General features: G+C 39.8%; 1 protein-coding gene across 2 annotated transcripts; it reads right to left on the bottom strand.

The window, feature by feature from the left end:
- Positions 1-422: 422 nt before the first annotated feature.
- SEC22A (SEC22 homolog A, vesicle trafficking protein) lies at positions 423-20,807 on the bottom strand. Of its 2 annotated transcripts, none has more exons than XM_030952568.1 (8): positions 20,723-20,807; positions 17,158-17,332; positions 15,440-15,643; positions 13,971-14,134; positions 12,693-12,887; positions 7,977-8,095; positions 4,910-4,975; positions 423-1,603 (listed from the first exon to the last, which is right to left on the bottom strand). In XM_030952568.1, the coding sequence occupies exons 2-8, from the start codon at positions 17,169-17,171 to the stop codon at positions 1,403-1,405; spliced, it is 963 nt and encodes a 320-aa protein (XP_030808428.1). In that variant the 5' UTR covers positions 17,172-17,332; positions 20,723-20,807; the 3' UTR covers positions 423-1,402. The 2 variants fall into 2 exon arrangements, with proteins under 2 accessions (XP_030808428.1, XP_030808429.1); XM_030952569.1 differs by lacking the exon at positions 20,723-20,807 and adding an exon at positions 20,247-20,514.
- Between the last annotated feature and the right edge of the window lie 931 nt (positions 20,808-21,738).

The following is a 21,738-nucleotide window of genomic DNA, read 5'->3' as shown; positions in this document are numbered from 1 at the left end:
GTTCCTTTTTTGCCTTGGTCATAAAATCTGCACTAAGTAACTTATTTAAAAACATAACATTTTGGTATGAAATGCCCAAGAAAATTTGCCTGGGCCAACGTTTCACAGCACAGCAAAGCTCTGCCCATTCCCAAATCCAGCAACACAAGGGCATTGCAACCTCTCTGCCATTAAGGCTTGATTACATTTTGTAGATAAAAGCTTACATCTATTTGTACATTATAAAACATCATAAATAACTGTCATATAAAAATAAAACCCCAGTGTAAGTGATGGTGGTCTTCTATGGTTGGTTGGGGTTTGCTGGTTAATTCACCAGCTTTAGGAGCATACAACTGTTCTCTCAACTAAATCACAGAGGTTTTATCCCAGCACAAAAACACCCAACCCATAAAGCCCAAAGAACCAACACAATCCCTGTATTTCTTGTTTAAGCTAAGCAGACTGATTTATTATTTTCCTGTCGTCTGTCTCAGGTTTGAGCTAATTACTCATCCATTTCTGAAAGTAAGGAAGCATGTATAAAAAGAACAGTATTCCAACAAGTACAAGTCACTCTATTTACTCACCAATCTGTTCTCTTTCAACCCTTCCAGAGTCCAAACACATGAAGTGTGCAAGAATCCTGGTGAGTGGCAGAATTTTTGAATAATTACAAAAAATGAACCCTATCTACATAAATCAATTTCAAAGAACAATTAAAAGAAAATAATAAATGAAAACACAATAAAGAACTTACAGCACAAGACAAAGCACCACGGGTGAAGCCGATCCCTAGAAACTGAGTTTCCAGGTTACATTTTAATTAAGAAAACATTCACATATATGTCAATGTGAAATAAAACATTCCAAAATTTAGTATCTTACATATGCCACATCTAGTTTGCTAATATGCAATAGCATTATTATTATTTATTTAGCCTATTCCCTACTGCCTCACAAAGGCAAAACTGACCTTGGAAGTGAAAAGCTTGTACAATATGCAGAACATACTCTACACATTCCTCCATTAATGTACAAATGTGCTTCCACACTACCATCAGATAATGTGATCATGAAATACCATCAGATAATTCCACATCAGATTATCTCCATGAATGTATGAATGAAGCCTTTTTTATGCCACCAGTTCATATTCTACATACATTTCACTGCATGGACATACTTTACTTTCCTCCTCTAGTCCCATATTCTTTTGTGTCCTTTTCAAGAAAATAAAAAAATAATTTAAAAAAGGTTCAACCACCAAGTGTAGAATGTCCACAGGCATCTTACATTGACTTATTAAAAAAAAAAGAAAAAAAAAAAGCCCCATTCAGACAGCTTCTTCTTTTGGAGAACAGCTTTACATTCCTGAGAGTAACTAGTGGAACAAGACTTGGTCTCAGTGTTCCAGGACTTGTCAGACGTTGTAATCAGGGGACTTTCCCTGGGGCTGCCGCAGCCGGATCTGCAGGGTAGAAAAGGCTCCCACAGTGACGTGGAAGAAGAGCTGCCACAGGTTGCGCAGTTCGTACAGGTACATGTTACACAGGCAGATCAAGCCAAACGTCAGGAAGGACTTGGCATTCCTCCAGCCTGTGTAGTACACAAACAGGTAACACTGCCAGGAGACAGAAAAGAAAGCAGGTTACCTCATGGAAAATAACTTCTACTGAAGAGAAACTGTCAGGTCACTGAAAAATTACAGCCCAAACCAAGGAAAAGTCTGAATCACACATGGAAGAACAGTATCAATTCAGCAGTTACAGAAGGATGAAGAGTACCTGATATCAATACAAGGTTACATTTGCCTTGCATTAAACCCTGAGAACAATTCATTCATAATAACTAATTACAGCCTGAAATGAGTGGCCCATGACTAAAGACAGTGGATGTTCCTGGCAATCTCTGGTCAATATAAACTCTGCTCTACTCAAGCAGTGCAGAAGGAACTAGAGAAGGAAAGGAAAGCAATGGGAAGGACAGGTACAATACCAGGGCCCCAGAGCCCAGCACAAGGCAATCCCCCAGACAGCTCCCAGTGTCCTGCCAGGGGTGATGCTGAGACTCTCCTGTCAGATGCAGAGGCTCACACACACTGCCCTGCTTCAGCTGCTGCAGGACTGATCACATTTGGAGAGAGACACAGCTACTCTCCTGTAATTTTAGGCAGTGTTTTGCACACTGTGGTGTAACACAGTCTGTCAGGACTGCCCACAGTTCCCTACTCAGCCCTCTTCCTACTGTAACTGGAAATCTGCTCAAGTCTTTTGTCTCAGTTTTCATCTCTAAAAGGACAAAGCTTTTTCCAAGACATTATTTTTATTTCTTCCATTGTTTGAACTACTCCCTTAACTGCTACAAAATCAAAAAATTCCTTTGCTCCTTCCCTGGATTCAGATCTGAGCTTCACAGTAGATAACAATAGTATTTATGCTTATTTTCTATTCCAAATCTGTTCCCAGTGGATTTATAACTGTGGTCACACAGATTTAACAGCATCTATCATCAGATTATCTAAGTGCCATTTCTGTTCTTCCTGGGCATTTGCCATGTTTTATCAGTCAAAAAAACTCCACTTAATTTTCTTTTCATTTTTCATGTTCCTTAAATAGGGCAACTGAACAATACAATTTATTGAAGTTACTTTATATTCTATTTGAAATCTACCACTTTGTTATAAAGCATGCATTTCTACTGCAAGTGCGGCTGAGAGCAGCACAGATACTTGTAGTGTCTGGGCATCCAAATATTGTCAGAGAGGTGAGGACTGGCATTATCAGTAAGATCTTTTATGTTCTTCCTCCAAAGCAAAGTAAAACTAGAGATTAATAACCTGCATGTTTCAAAATCTAGACAGAAGTTCTGAACCTGCCTGGCTATTTTAAACAGAGTAAATGCAACCTGCTTGTGCTGACAACTTCACAAATCATATCTAAAAGAGCAATTAGTTGGTACTGGTATCTCAGCAATAAGAATTCAGATAATTTCCTAGTGTTGTCACTCCCACTGACAATGTATGGACAAGTGTGACTGCTTCCAAGATTAAAATAAGAGTCAGGATATGCTTCATCAAAATGATTAATAAAGGCTTTTAAACAGTAGTTAAAAAATGTTACTATAACATGATGTCCAATGACTGAATTTTACTGAAGAACTGTTTTAAATGAATTCTGAAGTGGATCTTTCATTGGTCTAGCTCTGAACTACTGGAAGTGTACCTTAGAGAACAGATGAAAATGCCCAAAAACAATCAAAAGGTCAAAACAATGCAGGTTTAACAGCTTACTATAACAAGTACTGTTATGAAACTCCTGAGGGTTGTTTTTCTACTACTAAAGGGAAGTGTTTTCATGCAAGTGTTATACTGAGCATGCTTTTATGGAGAAGGCTCCTCTGTGCTACTTCAGAGAAGATTTTGATTTTTGATTTTGATTTTTTTTTTTAATGAATGTTAAGAGATGACTGAAGGCTCAGCTTCTGATACTTTGCACTTCCGGTGCAACCGAGGCAGTTGTTACTTTTCCTCCTTTATAAAAGACTAGAAACTATGAAGCAACACGAGACATGTCAGTGAGTCTAGAACATCCTATTCCATGTAGGGCCTGTTCTTTTGCCTGCAGGGTTATAAACATTTCTTGGGAACTAGAGACACACTGCTGTGTTGTAATTACCTGAACAAGACAATACAGCATGATGGACACCTGGTGGGTGAATGACAGTGAAATGGGCTGTCATACAACACAGGGAATTTTTGTCCTGAGCTCTTAACTGCAGCCAAAGAACATCAGAACATGCCAGAGAACCAACATCCCTCAATTCTGAAAACTGACCCATCACATATTACAGGAATGATACCAGAGAGTGGGAGACAGAGTTTCAACAGATGCCTTTTGAATATTAATAAAAAGCCTACATTCCAAGTGACATGGATTCTTTCTTCCAGACAGCTCTGTTCCTAGAGGCAAACAGTGCAGGAAAGATGTCTCAATGGACAGACATGAATGCTATATAAAGAATAAGGTTTCCAGTTTGGGAGAGAAGGGGAAAACTGTATTTTTATACAAAAAAAGAATGGAGAAGCTCCACCTTATCTGACATGGAACAGACTGTTGGCATGGAAAATTAACACCAATCTAAATTATTTAAGGCAGAAGTTAATGGAAAGTCAACAAGTGTTGGAGAACACAAGTCGCATTGGGACATTTTGCTAGAAATAAATTGTAGAGAATGAAGATTACAGATAACCAAGACAAAAGAAAGACTGACAGAAAGGCATTTTCTTATATTACTGTCTGACACAGTACTAAACACTGGCCCACAGAAACAAGTAAAAATTGGATACTCCACAAGTCTAAGATTAAAAGCCAAAGTAATTATAATAATTGCAACTGAGCAAGAGAGACACAGACATAGGTTAATGGAACAGCAGTGTCACTGAATGACAGATGCCAGTGGGCACTTTGCTATAAATAATAAAGGAAAGTCAAATTCAGATGTAGAAATGGAAAAGTGACAGAGAAGAAAAGCAAGAAGTGTCAGGCAGGAAAACAGTGAAAAGCAGCCACAAGCTTTGAAAAGGAAAGAGATGCACATTAAAGTACAGAGTGAGGAAAATTCTGGGGTGCAGAATTATCAAAAAAATAATATAACCCCCACTACTTGTGACTTTAGAGATAATTGTCTTAATTAAATGTCAATCATCCAGCTGGAGAAAAAATGCCAGCAAACAGAAGCTCTTTGTATCTTTTGTATCAATCTACTACTACATGATAGTTTATGATTAATGAAAAAAAACCAGAGCAGAAAATATTTTTTGTAATCACCCTATTCAAGTACCTGTGACATTTAAGAAAACATGATGACACTTATGCATGACTGGTAATGTTTTTAAACTCTAGTGAACTATGCAAACAGAAAAACACACCTGGTACAAACAGGCTGCGGTTCCAAGAAAAAATGCAATAACATAGCTGAAGTCTTCACCTTCATTCTGCAAGAATAACACAAAAAAACATGTTTTACAATAAAACAAATGAAATACCAGCCATTTACAGTATAAAAGTTATGAATTATTGCATGTTAAAACAGTTTCACACAGGGATTTAACACTAAACTGACAGTTAGGACTAATCAGTGTTTACTTACATGTCTGCAAAAAAATCATGTCTTGGAGTCTGACCAAAATGTTTATTCACAACAAACAACTCTAGCCAAGATCTTCAAAAGCTTTAAAGATGTCCAGCTCTAAAACTGGATATTTACCCTCTCCAGATGCCTTTGAAAATTGAAGTCTATACACTGGTTACTACCTTTAATAGCAACTTCATAGATTTGTGCCTTTCTAAAGCTTCACAAAATGGAAACGAGGTAACAGGAAAGGACCCAGACTGGCCACTAGGGTGGGGTAAAACTCTGCACAGAGAATAACGAAGGCAGCTCTGTGCTCATGCAGTGACAGCTAGCAGCAGCACAGGAATTTATCAGAGCAACTTGGAAAATAAGGTTCTCTTGAAGGAAAGATGGAAAAATTTACTTGAAGAGACAGATTTTTCTACTATGTGTTTTGAAAACAAAACAAACCTTTAACTTATTCAAACAGGTTGTTACAGTTCCTACAGAGCTGAGCAGAGTAAATTTCCATGCTCAATGCCTAACTGCATTTCTAGCAAACATCTGCAACCACCAAAAACTTTCCTAGGAAAACAACGGGCACACATGCAAATGTTTGTCCTTGAGAGCAAGTATCACTTGAGAGGATGGTAGTCCATGCACAAGGACAACTTGTGTCTGCTGAGAGTTATGTTCAGTGTGAAGCATTCCCATGTCCTGTGCTGACCAGGAAAAACTTTGCATGTCTGCACACAAAAGTTACATCCACAATGCAGTAACTTCTACCCAGTGTGTCTTTGTCCCAGTGCCACTGCACATTTGGTGGAGAACAGCTACAGATTGTAACAGAATTTTATTAACACCCAAATAAAACCACTGATTATAAAGCAAACAGTAATTCAGAGACCCGCTTTTGAATGACTTCTCAGAACACGTTCCATTAATTGTGTTTTGGATTATTTCTCCCTAAACCTTGTGGATTTTTCCATAATAAAGTAAACCAAGAGAAATTTTAATGGATTTTTAGTGTGCCTCATTTGTCAGAAATGAAAATTATCTTCCATCTGTACTGCAATCTATTACCTCCAGATGCCATAACATAGAGAATAAAATTACCTGGATGTCCTGTCATCACTTAAACAGATTAATCTAACATTTGTGTTCTTTTTTTAAAAAATCAGCTGCAGAAAGGTAACAAAGTAAGTTTTAGCAACATCACACTAACTGACAAATCTGTTCAGTACTATTTGTATTTGTACTATAGCATATCTTAAAATCATTCCTATTTATAAACTGAGAGAACTGTGCATAACACAGAAAAACCTAATTAGGGATAAAGTAGAGATGCAGGTTCACTTGGTCTTTCTTTAGAAGAAAAACCAAAGACAACTTAGAAACAAGGACCTAGCATGGAACATTTTCATTAATCTTGTTCATCTATCAACTAGTCTTCACAAAATGCTGAGACTCAACAGTACTGTTCATTCAATCTTTACATATATCAATACTATGTAAGATAACTGGAATACAGATATTTTTCTTTACCTTATTTCCCTAAAAAAATCCAATAGGTGTCAAAAATATTGCAGTTAGCTACTGAAAGGGCTAGAGACCAAGACTTACAAGGAGCAGCTGAGGAAACTGGGACTGTTTAGCCTGGAGACAAGGAGGCTTGGGAGAGAACTTACTGCTCTCTGCAAATACCTGAAACAAAATTGTAGCAAGGTGGGGGCTGGGCTCTTCTCCCAGGTAACAATGGGCGAGATGAGAGGAAATGGCCTCGTGTTGCATCAGGGGAAAAATTTCTTCACTGAAAGGGTTCTCAAGCTGCCCAGGGAAGTGGTTGAGTCATCACCCCTGAAGGAATTTTAAAGCCTTGTAGATGTGGCACTTTGGAACATAGTTCAGTGAACTTGGCAGTGCTGAGTTATGGTTGGACTCAGGTCTTTTCCAACCCAAATGACTCTATGAAGTGCAGATATGTTTAAATAAAAAGACTCTCTACCAGCCAAGTAAGAGGATTACCATTTTCTCTCAGAAAAGTTCCATGGGGTTTTTAGTTTCTATATCTATCACCACAATAATAGCCATTAAATTGTAACGAAGTCTTAGGGTTTTTTTTTGTGGCAGCACATATGAACTTTCTGTGCATGCCTGCCAAGTACAAGCAGCATATTCACCTGAATTGCTTGAAAGTATAAACCATTATTAGTGACACTGTAGCACTCGTGGGAATACAACCAGCATAAGAAATGGAATAGAAAGAAACTGAAAGGCTACAGGGAGGGTCATAGTAGACATTCTACAGAAAAAAAATGGTTTGGGGGGAGGTTGTTTGGTGAGGGGAGTTTAGAAGAAATTACTTGACAATTTTCTGACACTGATTCTTTCAATACACAAAGAGAAATAAGGTTTATTAAATACAAACAAAAAAACTACAAAGGTTCTCTAAGAAATGACTTTACAAAACCTGTTTAAAGATTCCCACTCTGTGGACTTTTCAAAAAAACTGCCCAGATTTTCAAAGCTGTTCACTCAAGGGTTTTTAAATAGCATCTATAGAAATTAAACACCTCATACCCTGGCATAAATTTAGCAAACAGAACATTATGTTCACATCCTCACTGCTCCCAAGGTACCAGGGAAGGAGCTGGCCACCCACCTGCCACTGCTGTTGGAACTCACAGCCTCGATGAATGAGGCAGCACACTCGAGGAGGATGCACAGATCACAAACAATACAGGTTTTGTAACAGAGGCCTGACCTCACAAACAATACTTTTGAAATAAAACTGGCACAACTAAGATCATGTAGAATCTTCTAAAACAAAAATTGTGGTTGCTATGATGCATAACTTTTGAATTCATAAACATGTGCAATACCTGGAGAAGGCTTTCTATGGCATGGAAGCCACGGATTAAATTCAAAGCTCCACATAACAGACTAAGCACAAATGAGACAATCCCTGGCAGAGTCACAGGTTCCAGACGTTGATGAGGAGCTGCAAAGCAGATCAAAAGAAGATACCAAAGGTCAAAGCAATGCCTTCAGAAATTCAATAAAATAATAATCTCATTTGTCAGTGGTTTCTAGCTCGAGTAAACACTGAAGCAAACCACAAAATGTCATTTCTGTTTTCTACAAAGACAAAACATGGTAAATGTTTCAGCACAACGTTTAGCAAAAAGTAAACTTTCCTCCAGTTCACATATGTAATTGTCTTGTTATATTTAGTCTTTATCTCAATAGATTCCATTTATTCAGTATGTTAGTCATGGCTGCTCAAACATGCCAGAAAATCAAAAGTAAAAGATGCACTTGCTACTGAAATCTGCCCATAATCAGTAACCAGCTAATAAGTCATGTACTTAAGAGCTTCTCTCACAACCTTCACTCCTCTTTAACACCAATGCATTAGTGAGATACTGAGACTGATTTAGCTTGTTTGCTGAACAGAACACTGAGGCAAAGCTATCACAGTCCCCTTCCTTAAAAACACAGTGTGTGCTACCAAAGACACACATGAAGGGACAGCTCTGAAACTCAGCTGGCATCTGTACCACAATCTCATATGGACCTTCCAGATTGTGCTTAGCATCTTACAAGTAAACACATTAAAATTAAAACACTCTCTTTCCATGCACACCCACTCTTTCAAGCTTATCTAGGGTCACAAGTATGTAACAGTTATGCGTGTTCCTCATTACTGTCCCTTTCCATAATGAATAACAGAAAGCAAATGTGAAAAAACAATGCAAAACTCTTAACAGTCTGGGCAACACTGGGATAACAATGAGACTACTGAGCTGTACTCCAATCATTCTGTTCAAATCAACCAAGTGTGAAGATGTGAACAATGAGGTTAATCAACTGTAACATTAATAGAGAGGGGGTGTCAATCCCAGTTGTTCGTATTGCACAGACCCAGGAAAAAGGTTTTTCAAACAGTTTATGAAGTTACAGAACCCAAAAAAGCCCCAACAAAAGCTATTTCACATTGATAAGCAGGCAGGGCTGTCTAATTAAGAGTGTACAATAAAACAAAAATAGACAGGATGAGTTCAGTTAATTAATTTGTGCTGAATTTAATAGTGTATAATCAGTTGGGGTGTTTTTCTAAACAAAAGTATAACCCATGTTTAACTGTGAGAGCTCACTGCTTTTCTGACTGTAAGGCACATTACTCCCAGCAATCACTCAGTTAAGGTTAGATATGCTAGATGTGCTATTTGCATATCAAACCACTCTTTTTCAATGACTCCCAACTGGTTGTTTTGTTTTGGGTTTTTTAAACCATCTCATCTAGAGAGTGGAAAAAGCTGAGGGTGTATATGATTGTTTTTAGCCAATAGCAATTCCATTCCATTAACTGGTGGATAAAATTAGTTCACTGCTCTCCACTTGCAGGTCTCCAGAGAATCTCCTTTTCCCCATGTATTGGGTAACTTAAAATCACCTCTTTGAGAACCATGGGGGAAAAGTAAAGAGTCTGGTCAGCTAAATCAACAAAGTCTATGAAGGTTCATAAAATAGTAACTTCTCTCTTGTTAAAATATGAAAAAAAATATAAAGGACATTATGTACCATTAATAATGTCATTAAACTCTCCAGAGTGTAACAAATTTTAGTGTTACTATCAAAGCAACAAGACTCATTTATACACAAAAAGATGAAGGTAAAACCAAAGAATGGAAGGAATGTCAGAGAAGGCAGGGTAAAGGGCAACTGACTTCAAATTGGTACAACCATCAATCTTAGAAATATGATTAAGGGCCATATAAAAAATTCTCAGTTCAAATAAAGCACAAATTCTGAATTTAATGTTGATATTTACATAAAAATTCAGGTCATTTACATGGCATGAGAAACTACATTCCTTGTAAGAAAGTTTATTTAAAACTAAAATGTAAAAAAAAACGAACAAACAAAAGCATGGAGTATACCATCAAGCAAAAAATAACTTTGATCTGACAACTGTTTCTTCACTAAAAAAAGCTCAGAAAACAGTAATTTTATCCTAACCTGAAACATCACACATCAGCATGCTGTGACCTTATTTCTAATGCCTGCCAACACCTACATGTACCTTTGCAGGAAGATTCTATCCATAATCCGCACACTTTGTGCTTCCCACATGCAGAATTACCCTGTTCCTCACTGCACTGCACAACTCTCAGAGGGAGAATGCTGCTACTGCAAGCACTGCCAGCACAGCAGGCCTGGATCCTCACCCTGGCTACACACCCAGTTCCAGTGGGAGCAAGCGAGAGCCACTGCTTCCCCCACGGCCCAAGCTAATGCCTCCAACTCTGCCATTCTGCACAACAAAACAGGATTTGCATCCACCTAACTTCCCACCTCTGGATGCCCTCCAACTTCATTTAACACAGCTCACTCCAGAAAGTCCTATTTTTTAACAGTACAGCATATTCAGGAAATTCCACCAGGCAAAACATCTTTTTGTGAGAATCTTTTTGCTCTGTCCTTAGAGCAAAGGAGAAACTTGGAAGTCCAGCCAACTGAGTGGGCAGCAAACATCCAGAGAAAGTTCTTTTCAAGGGTGGAGAGAAGTGATGAATGTAAAGAACTACAAAACCATTAGCAGACTTTCTAAAAAAGACACTGTTATTCAATAGCATCTAAAATGTGAAGAGCTGAAGAAGTAGCAAAGTGCCAGCTTCTCAAAATGTACAGCCCTTTGATGGTGAGTTTCTACAGCAACTCAAGGAAGGAAGTGGATAACTGAACAGAGATCTGTGGAATTCAGAGGAAGAAGAAAGTTAAAAGCAACTGAAAGAGAAACAGAAGAAAAATGACATGGAAAGAGAAGAGGACAACAGAATTTCTTCTGTAAGAAGTTGTGGAGAGGTGAGTAAAAAAAACAGACAATCACCTGCCAATTATTGTTGAATCTTCTTTTTTAGTTAAAAGGGAAATGGTCCCTATGTTTTTAAATTTAGGTCTATATAACCTTCCAACACTCTTATTCAAAAAAGTGATAAAAATCACATTTCCCACTACATGGACAACTTTTAAAAAACAGCCAGTTTTGACACAGGCTGAATTCTCTCATGCTTATTCCTTTTTCTCTTTCCAACCGAAGGAAGTTCAATTCTAGACAATTTTCAGAGCTAACCAGCTCCCCTTCTGTCACCATAACCCTTTCCACAAAGCAGGATTACATGAGAACATTAAGAGTAAACAAAAATATAGGAATCAAAAGTGGCAAAAGAGTGGCATCACAGCATTACATACCATTAAAAAGAGCCCACACATGTGAAAAGATGACAAAGGTACGTACAGTGCTGCTTAGACAATTCTACTCTAAAACAATTTAAACACCTTCACACTTTTCCTTTAATAATTTTCCTGACTCTAACTCCAATACTGTTAAATTGCAAATACAAAGATTGTAAGCTATTTCTACACTGTCTCATAGCACTTGGAATTCTCAGAATCAGGGCCCCCGAGTACAAACAGGGCACCCTACTGGTTTTGTTTGGTTTTCATCTTCCATAGAAAGCAGTTTTCAATCTTCTAGAGTAATCCTCATGAGTAAGTACATAATAAGGATAATATACTGGCAAAGAGATCCTATTTACACATACATATACATAAACTGCACAAAATCACATTTATTACAACATTGTAGGAGGTGTTTAGATTAACAATTGCAATTCTATGATTTATGATTGCACCCTGACACTGTAAAATGAACAGCATCAGTGTGTGCCTGCTCAGGCTAACTTATAGACAGTACTACTTCTGAAAAAAAAAGGGAAATATATTAACTAATTAAAATCAACACTTCCTTCCATTCTATTTATGATTTTGGTTCACTAAATTTGGAGGACTGAAATCAGATGATGTCAGTTTCACATGTGGAGCGCATGTATCAGCGCAAGGATTTGGCATTTTGTTTCTGTCCTGCTGGGAAACATCTGAAGATGGGCCTCAAACCCATTCAGAGGATTCACTGAATAGCACAAACCTTTAACCCAGCTCAACCCCACAATTCCATATTTACCTCCTACATGAAGTAAATTAAAGTTTAAAAAAATTAATGACTACTTAAATAAATTTGGCAGTTTTATACAAATTGCAATTCTTAACGCTGTACATAAGGCACTAATTTTAGAGAGTGCATCTTTTAGCCAGCACAGCTCTTTGGATTTTCACCATTGCAAAGGTTTCCTAAAGAGATGCTTCTCCCTCCAGTTGCTCTAATTCCTGAACTGCTCTCAGCTTATGTCAACACACTGAGTCTTACTGGGCAGAAATATCAAAACTCCTCAGAAATCTTAAAAGGTCAGAAAAAAAAATCATCTTCTTGCTAAGTGCTCATCTTCATTAACAGGGTTTTTTTTCCTTCAATAAAGCACTCTAATGGACAGAGCCATTTCTTCCTCTGAGTGCCTTGGGAAGGTAAGCATTTGGAACAAGACACAAAACAGACATCTGAGCTAAAATACACATACAGTCATATCAGCTTCATGTTTTAGAACCATGAAAAAAAAGCTTTTTTTAAAAAGAAAAAAATTTGAATTTTACTGCATCTGTCTCATTTAAGGATATAACAACACAAGTCTGGAACTTACCTGCAGATATCTTACCAGTACCCTTATACTCCCCCACAGGTACATGAGAAAAGCCATTGGCTGAACCAAGTTCTGACACTGAAATTTGATAAGGTGGTCTCAGCTTGATTTCAGTCTGCATATCAGCAAGATTCATCTTTGTTGACAAAGAACGTGTGTTGTTGTATCTCTGTTTGGTCCTCTGAATGAAATTATCTGTGCAAAATTTAAAATAAAAAAGGTATTTTTCTATGGACTTTGTTAATTACATAATCCAAGACCATGCAGCTTTTCAATTCACAAACTGAAATACATTGTTTGAAATATTTGTATATATCTTGGATTTTTAACGCTATTTCTGTTTTGTGCCTAATACATCATGGGTTATTTAATTCTGCAGTTAAAAAAATTTAAGCTCTAAAAATCTAATTATGTAATAACTGAATAAAATAATGACTTTTCATCGCATGAGACTGAATGCGTTTCTAATACAATGGATTTACTGCACTTATTCTAGCTTTTCTGTTAGTTTAGTAAATATCCTTACGAAAAAAATATGTTGTGGAAGAAAAAAAGTGTTCATAGAAATGTTCACAAGGAGGACAGTAATGTCATACAGAAATTGTCATTAACTGACTGAATTATAGACAGGAATTAACCAACTGGAGTATCTTCCCCCGTGTTTCCTGAACTGCAGTTCTCTTTGCTCTAATGTGTTTCATAAGAATATCTAATTACAGTAATTTCTAATACATAGTATTAAAGCAGCATAAATTAATGGAATTCGTAACAGCTGTTATCTGGTATATATGAGATGAGTTGCATTTGGAGTCTGAAGATTAAATGCGCCACTACATCATAAGAGAAGTAAAAATTTCCCCCTTTCATATACTGAACAAGACGTAGCACAGCTAAGAGCTCACATGAAACTGCAATCTTTTCCTTGAGAAATTTATGAAGCTCAATGACTTCACAGGTTAAGTATTTCAACAGGTATAAAGTCAAACAACTCTTGGTATTACTACCAGAAGATGAATTTCAGAGTTGCTCACACAAGGCTTAAACCAAAACCTACTGGAATGAACAGAAGTAAGTTTGGATAAAACTCTAGCAGCATAATTTAATGCTCCCAGAAGTATTTCTTTATTGACTCCAACAGCAGTTAAATCAGATTCTAAATCCACCTGAAACAGAGCTATAAACTGCTTTGGACATTTTCTTGTGTGCATTAAGTTGTATCTATTTAAATTCTCATTTGTCTTAGTATGAGAATGAAGGGGGAGAAAGTCAGATCCTTACCAAACTCTATAAAACAGTATGGTCTGATAGCAGTATTCGTCTTCATCATATTGTAGGTTGTGATGAACTCCTTCTGAAGCTCATCCAGGAAACAGAAAGCCAGGACATTGGGATAATTTTCAGTGCACAACATCATATAGCTTACTCCCAGAGAACTTATAAAGCTAGAATTGAGAAAACATAGTCAAAATTTCCAATTTAAATTCAGTGAATTAAGTGTTTTTCTAGTCTGAGCTCATATTCTGTAACCAGAAAAAACAAAAACTTATCTGGGTAGCAAAGGAATAAATGTTTACTGAAAAGCCCAACAGTATTCTAGAAGAAAAATAAGTTACTTAGTTACTTTTAGGCAATGTTTTACTTGAACACCACACTGCACAATCATATGAGATGCTGTTTTACACGAACGTGTATGTAGGTATTTATATGTGTGTGCACACATATGCACACACTTGTGAAACAGAAAATATCAAAGCTTTTAGGATGCAGAAACACAGCAGGTTCATCCCGTAACAGCTTTTCGCTTTTCTCAAATGTACAATATGGGATCTGGTGCAGCTCAAAAATGCAAAACCTTATCTTCAGATTCGGGGGAGGGCTGTTAGCTCTTTCTAGAACATTGGAAAAAATAAAACCGTTCTGTAGAATGCAGAATTAATAATTCTCCAAAGATAGTTGCAAGGACAATCAGAGCATCAGAAAAGGACAGTTTGAAATATACATATTTTGTTGTCTTTAGGCAATTCATTAGAGCTTCCATTTTCATGATAACATTCAAATTTCTTAAAAATCTTGCTGGATAACTTACAGTATTAAAAGTAATCGAAGACAAAAACAATAAAATCTACCCTGATTAAGCCTTATAGCTTATTCTTAAAAGTTTGTTTTAAGCTAATCAGTTTACAGGACAACTGTAGTTAGCCTGTAAAAAAAAAAGAAAAGATTGAAACAATTTAGTCCATCCTGGGCTTTAATCCAAGAAATGCTGGAAACTCACATATACCTATAGGAGATGGAGTGGTCTTAGCACTTTCTAGGATCATTCAGGTGGTACATGTTTCACTACTGTAACTTCTACATGGTTAACTAGGAGTTAAGATGAAGCTACTCACCTCATTTAAAATATCTAAATTAGAATCAGAATTTAGGTCAGTTTAAGTGCAAGTGAACTATAAACAATAAAGAATTTCTTCTAAATATCTAATACAAACCTCCTCTTTCATTTAGTGTAAAGCCACTCTTCCTATGATGTTGTTCTGTGCCTTTGTGCCATTATAAAGGAACTTCCATGAAAATCTGAATAGGTTCAAATCTTTCCACAATTGCTCAGGTTTTAAATTTCTGATATATAAATAGTGCCAAGAATTAATCTCAGTTTGATTAAGCATTTCTAATGTGCATAATTAACTTTTTCACTTACAGAGAGACACAACCTAGGATGCTGCAAATACTTAAATGAGATGCCTTACTTTATATTATACTGTCCAGTTTTCAGAGTACATCTATCAGGAAGCTGAGAAAGTTTTTTTGAGAGCATTTTAAAATATTTTCTACATTCTTGCATTCCCGCGCTCTGGTCATAATCAGTAGATGCAGAAAGTGGGAGTCCATCCCTCACACGGACCACAGAGGCAGATAAAATCATAGACATTGCCAACAGAGTTAATGACAGCCTGCAACAAAACACAAATCAGGAGGAATCAGAATTAAGGTAAAAGTACAGACAACAGAGTCAACTGTGATGAATTAAACTTCTCAAGCTGTACACTGGGTTCAGGCCTCGACTGGGGCACAGTTAGGATTTTCAACTGTAATTCAGACTAGAGTTTTAATTGAACAGGACCTACTAATCTATACAAGCCACAAACAGTTCTTCAAACCTTATATTAAATCAAAACATTTAAAAGTTTAGCAAGACAAGTATTAAAAGGATTAGTTATCTGCTAAGCATCAGTACACAAATTTGTTCTCCTCCAAGTGGGCGAACTGCTAGAATTTATATGAAGCCAAAAGCAAACACTTCCTCAGCTCTTAACACTGCTCTGCAGACTCCTACCATATACTATACCTATCACTTCAGACACTATGAAAAAATATTTTTGCCTCCCTCAGATGATGCTACTCAAGTTCCATACAGTCACAAACTGCAAGAGGAAACATATTTCTGGATACAGCTGAAATATGCTTTTGTGTGTGATACTGACATGTTTACAGCACCTTTCAAACTATGACGTTAAGGGTGCTTTACAAGCCTCAGCAGCTGAATGACTGCATTCTCACAAGTCAGAAATCAAAGTCTTCCCCAAAAAGACACTACCTCTTCACAAAAGAGAAGAAATAGCTATTTTTACCTGAACTCTCATCTTCTCTATTTCCCACTCCCCAAAGATTATATATCCATCAGGAAACTTAATGAATAATCAACAGTATTCAGGCTTTTCAAGGTTATTTACTCCTCAGAGAGAAAGAGGCATATCATAACGTAAGCACTAAAAATGTGTTGTCATTTTCAGTTTAGTAAATTCAGCTTCATCAGCATTCAAACTTCAAACTCCTCTGAGATCCATCACATTAACTGAATAAATTCCAAATTAATACCCTCATATTTTACTTGTACAGCACATCAGACTCTCCCCAAAGCTGTAACTGTTGACTGCAGTCTGCTGAACACCTTGGGGCTTTTATCAGGTGCCTTTGTTATTTCAGCACTTCACTGCAGAATTCCCTCCTGAACAAAGTGTTTCCATCAGCTGGACACAAAACCAGAAAACAACCCCAACTCCAGGACTTCCTCTAGATCAGCCTGCTGGCATGAAGTATTCAAGAAACTAAACCCACAGTTCTAGAAACTTTTACCTATCCCTATATTCATGCATGTGTTCCCAGAAGGACAATTCACATGGAAGGCACATGGACTCATTCTCTTAACTATGCTGCTAACCAAGGAGAGAACCAAGCAGCTCAAGAGCATAACAAAATTGCAGAGGAGCTTTAAACTGCAATGGTTCTCTGCCAATAACCATCTCTACCACTCAGAACTCGATCCTGACAGGGACTTTTGGGAGCTGTATCAATATAAACAAGAGCAGTGATGCCATGGCACAGTTTAAATACCCCTTCATTAACTTACTTGCACAAAATGTAATTTCATGGATCTGCATTTCCCCTGATGAAACAAGTAACTTACTTAGCACCTAACATGAAGAAAGGAACGCAGCTCCATGTCCTGTTTCAGGAAAAGGCAGGGAATAGGACTGCACTGCAGGAGAAACCCGGAATCCCGCAGCCAGCTCTCAGAAGAAAAGGTATTATTCTGTTCACTTTGTAAATTATCTCGATGGTTAAAGTTCATGTTGAGCTATCTGATGAGATAAGAACAAACAAAAAAAGTTAATAAATACATTTACTAGGTAACAACGCACTTCAGGTCTTTTTTGTGAGGCCTTACACATTGGAAAGGCCGGAACATAGCCAAGGGAGGTTACTCAAAAGATAATCACAGAAAAAGAAAACTGGGATAATAGAGGTAATAAAATGTTTCTGTGTTCTTTAAGTGAAGTTCAGGAAGTCTAATCACTTGAGGCATTTAAAATGGGAAAACATGCTACTCATCTGCACAGTACAGGAGCAACTCAGGTTTACACAACCTTTGATTCTGAACCCCATCATTCCCCTCATCCACTACATTCAATTAATCCATCATCATCTCTGCTCAGAGCACTTCAGGAATGAAACACAGCACAACCACCGCTCTATTTCCAAAGCATTAAGATTTTCAATGTTCAATCTCATCATAGTTGCTTTGCTTCTTCAACTGAGAACAAAAAACATAAATACCACTAACAGCATGAACGCACAGATGACAGACAAAGTAAATGATAAAGACATGTTTAGAGGTATTCTTTCAACTTTTATGTCTATTCTGTATGTAAATAAATATTTGCATAAATCTTGAACAAAACTTTGAGATTCCTACTTATATTCAGAAAAAAACAGGCTCTGTTTTTCAGAGAAAACAGAAGACAAGCCGCTATTGGAACCTGCCAATTCTCTTAATATACTACAAAATCACGCAAGGTAGAAATTGTGTTGAGCCGAAGATCTCAACACCAGTTAGGTTTGGTTACCATTATCTTAAAAAGCCACCCAGTGAAAATATGAACTTTTTTCTCAGCCTCCTGACAGCAGAATCAGAAAGCTATCTAAAAACCAAAGCTAATAATAGAAAACTACTTTGGCTGGAAGATCATACACATGTCAAGAGATGTATAATACACATACTGTAACAGAACATTCAGCCTTACCTGAAAATGTATTAACAAAGAAAAAAGTTTACTAAATCTACCTTATCCAGCTCTCAAAACAATACAGCTTTACACAAGGAGCCAAGTGGTAAATTTGACATGCACTTACATATTTAGAGATTGAAGAAAGAGTAATATGCTTTCAGAGTTACCTCTAAATGTGTTTTTGAAACATCTGTTCAAAGCTGCATTAAGTAATTCACCAAACCGTTACAAATTTCATATGTTTTCCTCCAAAAATTCTGTATCCCTCAACCACCTGAAGATGACAAAAGACTGCACTTCCACTACAAATGGTCGGTGAATCTCTTAGAGGTGCAAGGAAATGAACAGATCGGGTTTGATGTCTCATTCCATGACAGAAATGTGGAATACCAAATCCAACCAGCAGCTGTTTGGCTCACAGGTATCACAGAGGGTCCAAAACATGTCACCAGCCAGTGGAACCCCTTGTCACAGGCTGCTGCTGTCCATGCTAAATGTGAATTTAAGAGGCAACTGGAAAAGTTCACAGAAAAACTACCAGGGGGATTAAAAGCAAGTCACAGCCCTTTGCTGAGAGGGATTCTGACCCCCACACAAACACCAATAGGGACAGTACATCACAGAAGCATCACTCACTCCATGCTTGCACCATTCTTTTTTCCCTTTGTTAGTACTTACTTCTGCCCCATCGTTGTTGATTTCCCCTTCACAGCCCTCCCCACAAATGAGAGAACTCATGGAAAAGAGGAGCATGGAGAAAGCTGGCCATAGACAGGTAAGAGTCAGCAGGGTGGCTATTCCTCTGCTACTGCACCTTCCCAAGAGCTGTCCAATTCCTTATGGACATCAGCATCCACTGTTTCACAACTAGGAATCAGCACATGTGCCTGGTTTCATTTCCTCTCAGGAATGAGAAACCTCAGGTGATGGAAACCAGAGCCTGTTACACTGTACTTGTTTTTTGGAAGCCATATTCAATTATCATGTTGTTTATTTCTGTGTTATGATGGTACTTGATCCTGAAACAGCATCTAGAAAAGTCCTAGAAATACTGAAAACAGAAACTGGAACATTCAGCTGTTTGTAACAAATCATCATCTACCTTGTGATCTGACAGTTGTTTTAAACCTATCTGACACAGTCTTGTAACACTTTTAACAAGTGTTTGAAAGTGGCTTGTGACTTTGATTTGCTCAGGATACTTCACCTAAAAAAAACTCTAGCTTTCTCAAAATTCTGAGCAGGTCTAGTGTAATGGCAAGCCTATCCTCCTGCACTTGATAACCTCCAGCCAGTTTAATCACAGCATTTCTTGCTGGGATGTCTGCCTCTCATAAAAACTTTCCATAAAACATAAAATTGGGAAGCGTGTGCAAGCTGCATTCCTGTCTGACACAGAATACAGATAAAACTTCTGTGCTTACTTCAAACGTGTACCTAATACTGTTGGACAATTTATTGTCCCCACTTCTGAGGGTTGTGACAGCTGCATTACACAGGAAGGAGCTTCATTTTTTCACTCTACATCATGCTTCAGAAACTCGCATTACAAACTGGAGCACTACAGAAGGACACAACAAATAAAGCCACTTTGACATCACCGGATATGATAAGACAAGGGAATAATCCTAAATCACCAGCCAATATAATCCTTTCCATAAAGCCAAAGGGAAAGAGACTTCAGAGGCAGAATCAAGATTCACAGATTCAATGAAATTGGAAAAGACCTCTGAGATCTTCGAGTCCACGCTGTGACTGGACACCACCATGTCACCAGCCACCGCTAAGTGCCACGTCCAGTCTTTCCTTAACAGGTGGCTCCAGGCACAGCGACTCCATCACCTCCCTGGGATCCCAATCCAATAAAAAACCACCCCTCCTGAAGAAATTCCTCCTAACGTCCAAACAATTCTGACAAACTAAGGGAACGGAACCAGTTGCATCCCAAAGTTTGGGAGCTTGACCCTTTCACCTAGCACCTACTTACGTGGCAGCTCCGACAGGACCATCTGCAGCCGCAGCAGAAGCGCTGACTCAGTGGTCACTGACTGAGGCGGATCCGCACCGCCCCAGGACACAGAACTTCACACACCCTCCTGCGCAGCCTGGACAGCGGCGGAGACCCCTACACACAGCGGGCTCCTGCTAGCGAGCGGCGCTTGGTACCAGGGCCCAGAGCAGCCCTGGCTGCCTCCCGCGCCCGCCCTGCCCGCGGCAGCGGCGCTGCCACCACCACCACCACCCCCCGAGACGGCTGCAGCGGCCGCGGCGCGAACGCAGCCGGCCCTGAGGCTCCGCGGCCGGGCCTGGGGCCGGCAGCGGCGGTAGGCGGGAGGGGAAGGGAGCGAAGGCGAGGCCGCGGCGCGGGCGGGGCGGGCAGGGCCGGGCGGCGGCTCCGGCCGCGGGTCCCGCCCCGCCCGCGCCCATCACGGCGCCGGCCCCGCGCGGGGGCGCGAGCCGTACCTGGGCAGCGGGGCGGCGGCGCGCGGCTCCCGCCGGGCATTGTGGGAGCGGACACGTCCCGCGCGCCGCAGCGCCCCCGCGCGTTCCTGCCGCGCCGCTGCGGGGCGGGGCCGCCCTGAGGGCGCTCCGGGCGGCGCCGCCTCGGGGGCCCCGGCCGGCCCCGCTGTCAGCCCGCGGAACTTGGGCGGCTGCCCGGCGGCTGCGGGGCGGGCCCGGGGCCGCTCTGTGCGAAGGGGACGCCGCGCTTGCGTGGCTGGCATGCGACGGCCACGCTCCCGGGCCAGGCTCCCGGGCGTGGGTGTGTCTCACCGCCCGGGCGGGAGCAGCGGAGCGCCGGCAGCGCTGTCTCGCACAGCCTTGTCTGAGGCTGAGTTTGTCATAGGATCAGTCAGGTTGGAAAACATCTCCGGAATCATGGGGACCAACTTACGACCCACCACTGCCCTGTCAACCAGACCAGGGCACCGAGTGCGCACGCAGTCTTTACTTAAACACCTCCAAGGATGGTGACTCCACACATCCCTGGGCAGCCTAGTCCAGTGTCAAAGCACGCTCTCTGTGAAGAAGCGCTTCCAAGGACCAGCCTGAACCTCCCCTGGTGCATCCTACTGTCCTCTTGTCCTCTTGTCCTGTGCCCTGGGAGACGAGCCCAACCTTCATCTGTCTCCAGCCTCATCCCAGGGATCTGTAAGGAGCAGTGAGGCCAGCCACGAGCTCCTCTCCTCTCCTGCAGGACAATTGGCTCTGCTGTCAGCACACCTGAGCTTTAGGAGCTGTGATCTTTGGGTTCTCCCGTGTAATAACTTCTGACAGCGGCTGGCTGGCGTCCACCAGGTTTAATGGATGACACAGCCCTTGGCGTGTGCCTGGCACTGTGTGGATAACCAGGTGTGTTTGGGGTCCTCTGCTGGGGCAGCGAGCGTGGCTGCTGGCACCTGTGTGATGGGGACAGAATAGCCACCAGCAAAAGTGCACTGAGATGAGACCAGATGCTAGGCTAATCTCTCATTTCCCAA

This window comes from Camarhynchus parvulus, chromosome 7, assembly GCF_901933205.1.
Source record: "Camarhynchus parvulus chromosome 7, STF_HiC, whole genome shotgun sequence".
NCBI lineage: Eukaryota > Metazoa > Chordata > Aves > Passeriformes > Thraupidae > Camarhynchus > Camarhynchus parvulus.
The sequence above is the reverse complement of the archived record's forward strand: the minus strand, read 5'-3'. Positions and strand labels throughout refer to the sequence as shown.

Bases quoted from the DNA above. Each gene is read 5' to 3' on its own strand.
- SEC22A (XM_030952568.1), bottom strand. The intron at 12,888-13,970 runs GTAAGGATCTGA...AATTTTGCACAG, and splicing joins ATACTGTTTTATAGAGTTTG to ATAATTTCATTCAGAGGACC. The intron at 4,976-7,976 runs GTATTGCACATG...TTATTCTTGCAG, and splicing joins CCATAGAAAGCCTTCTCCAG to AATGAAGGTGAAGACTTCAG.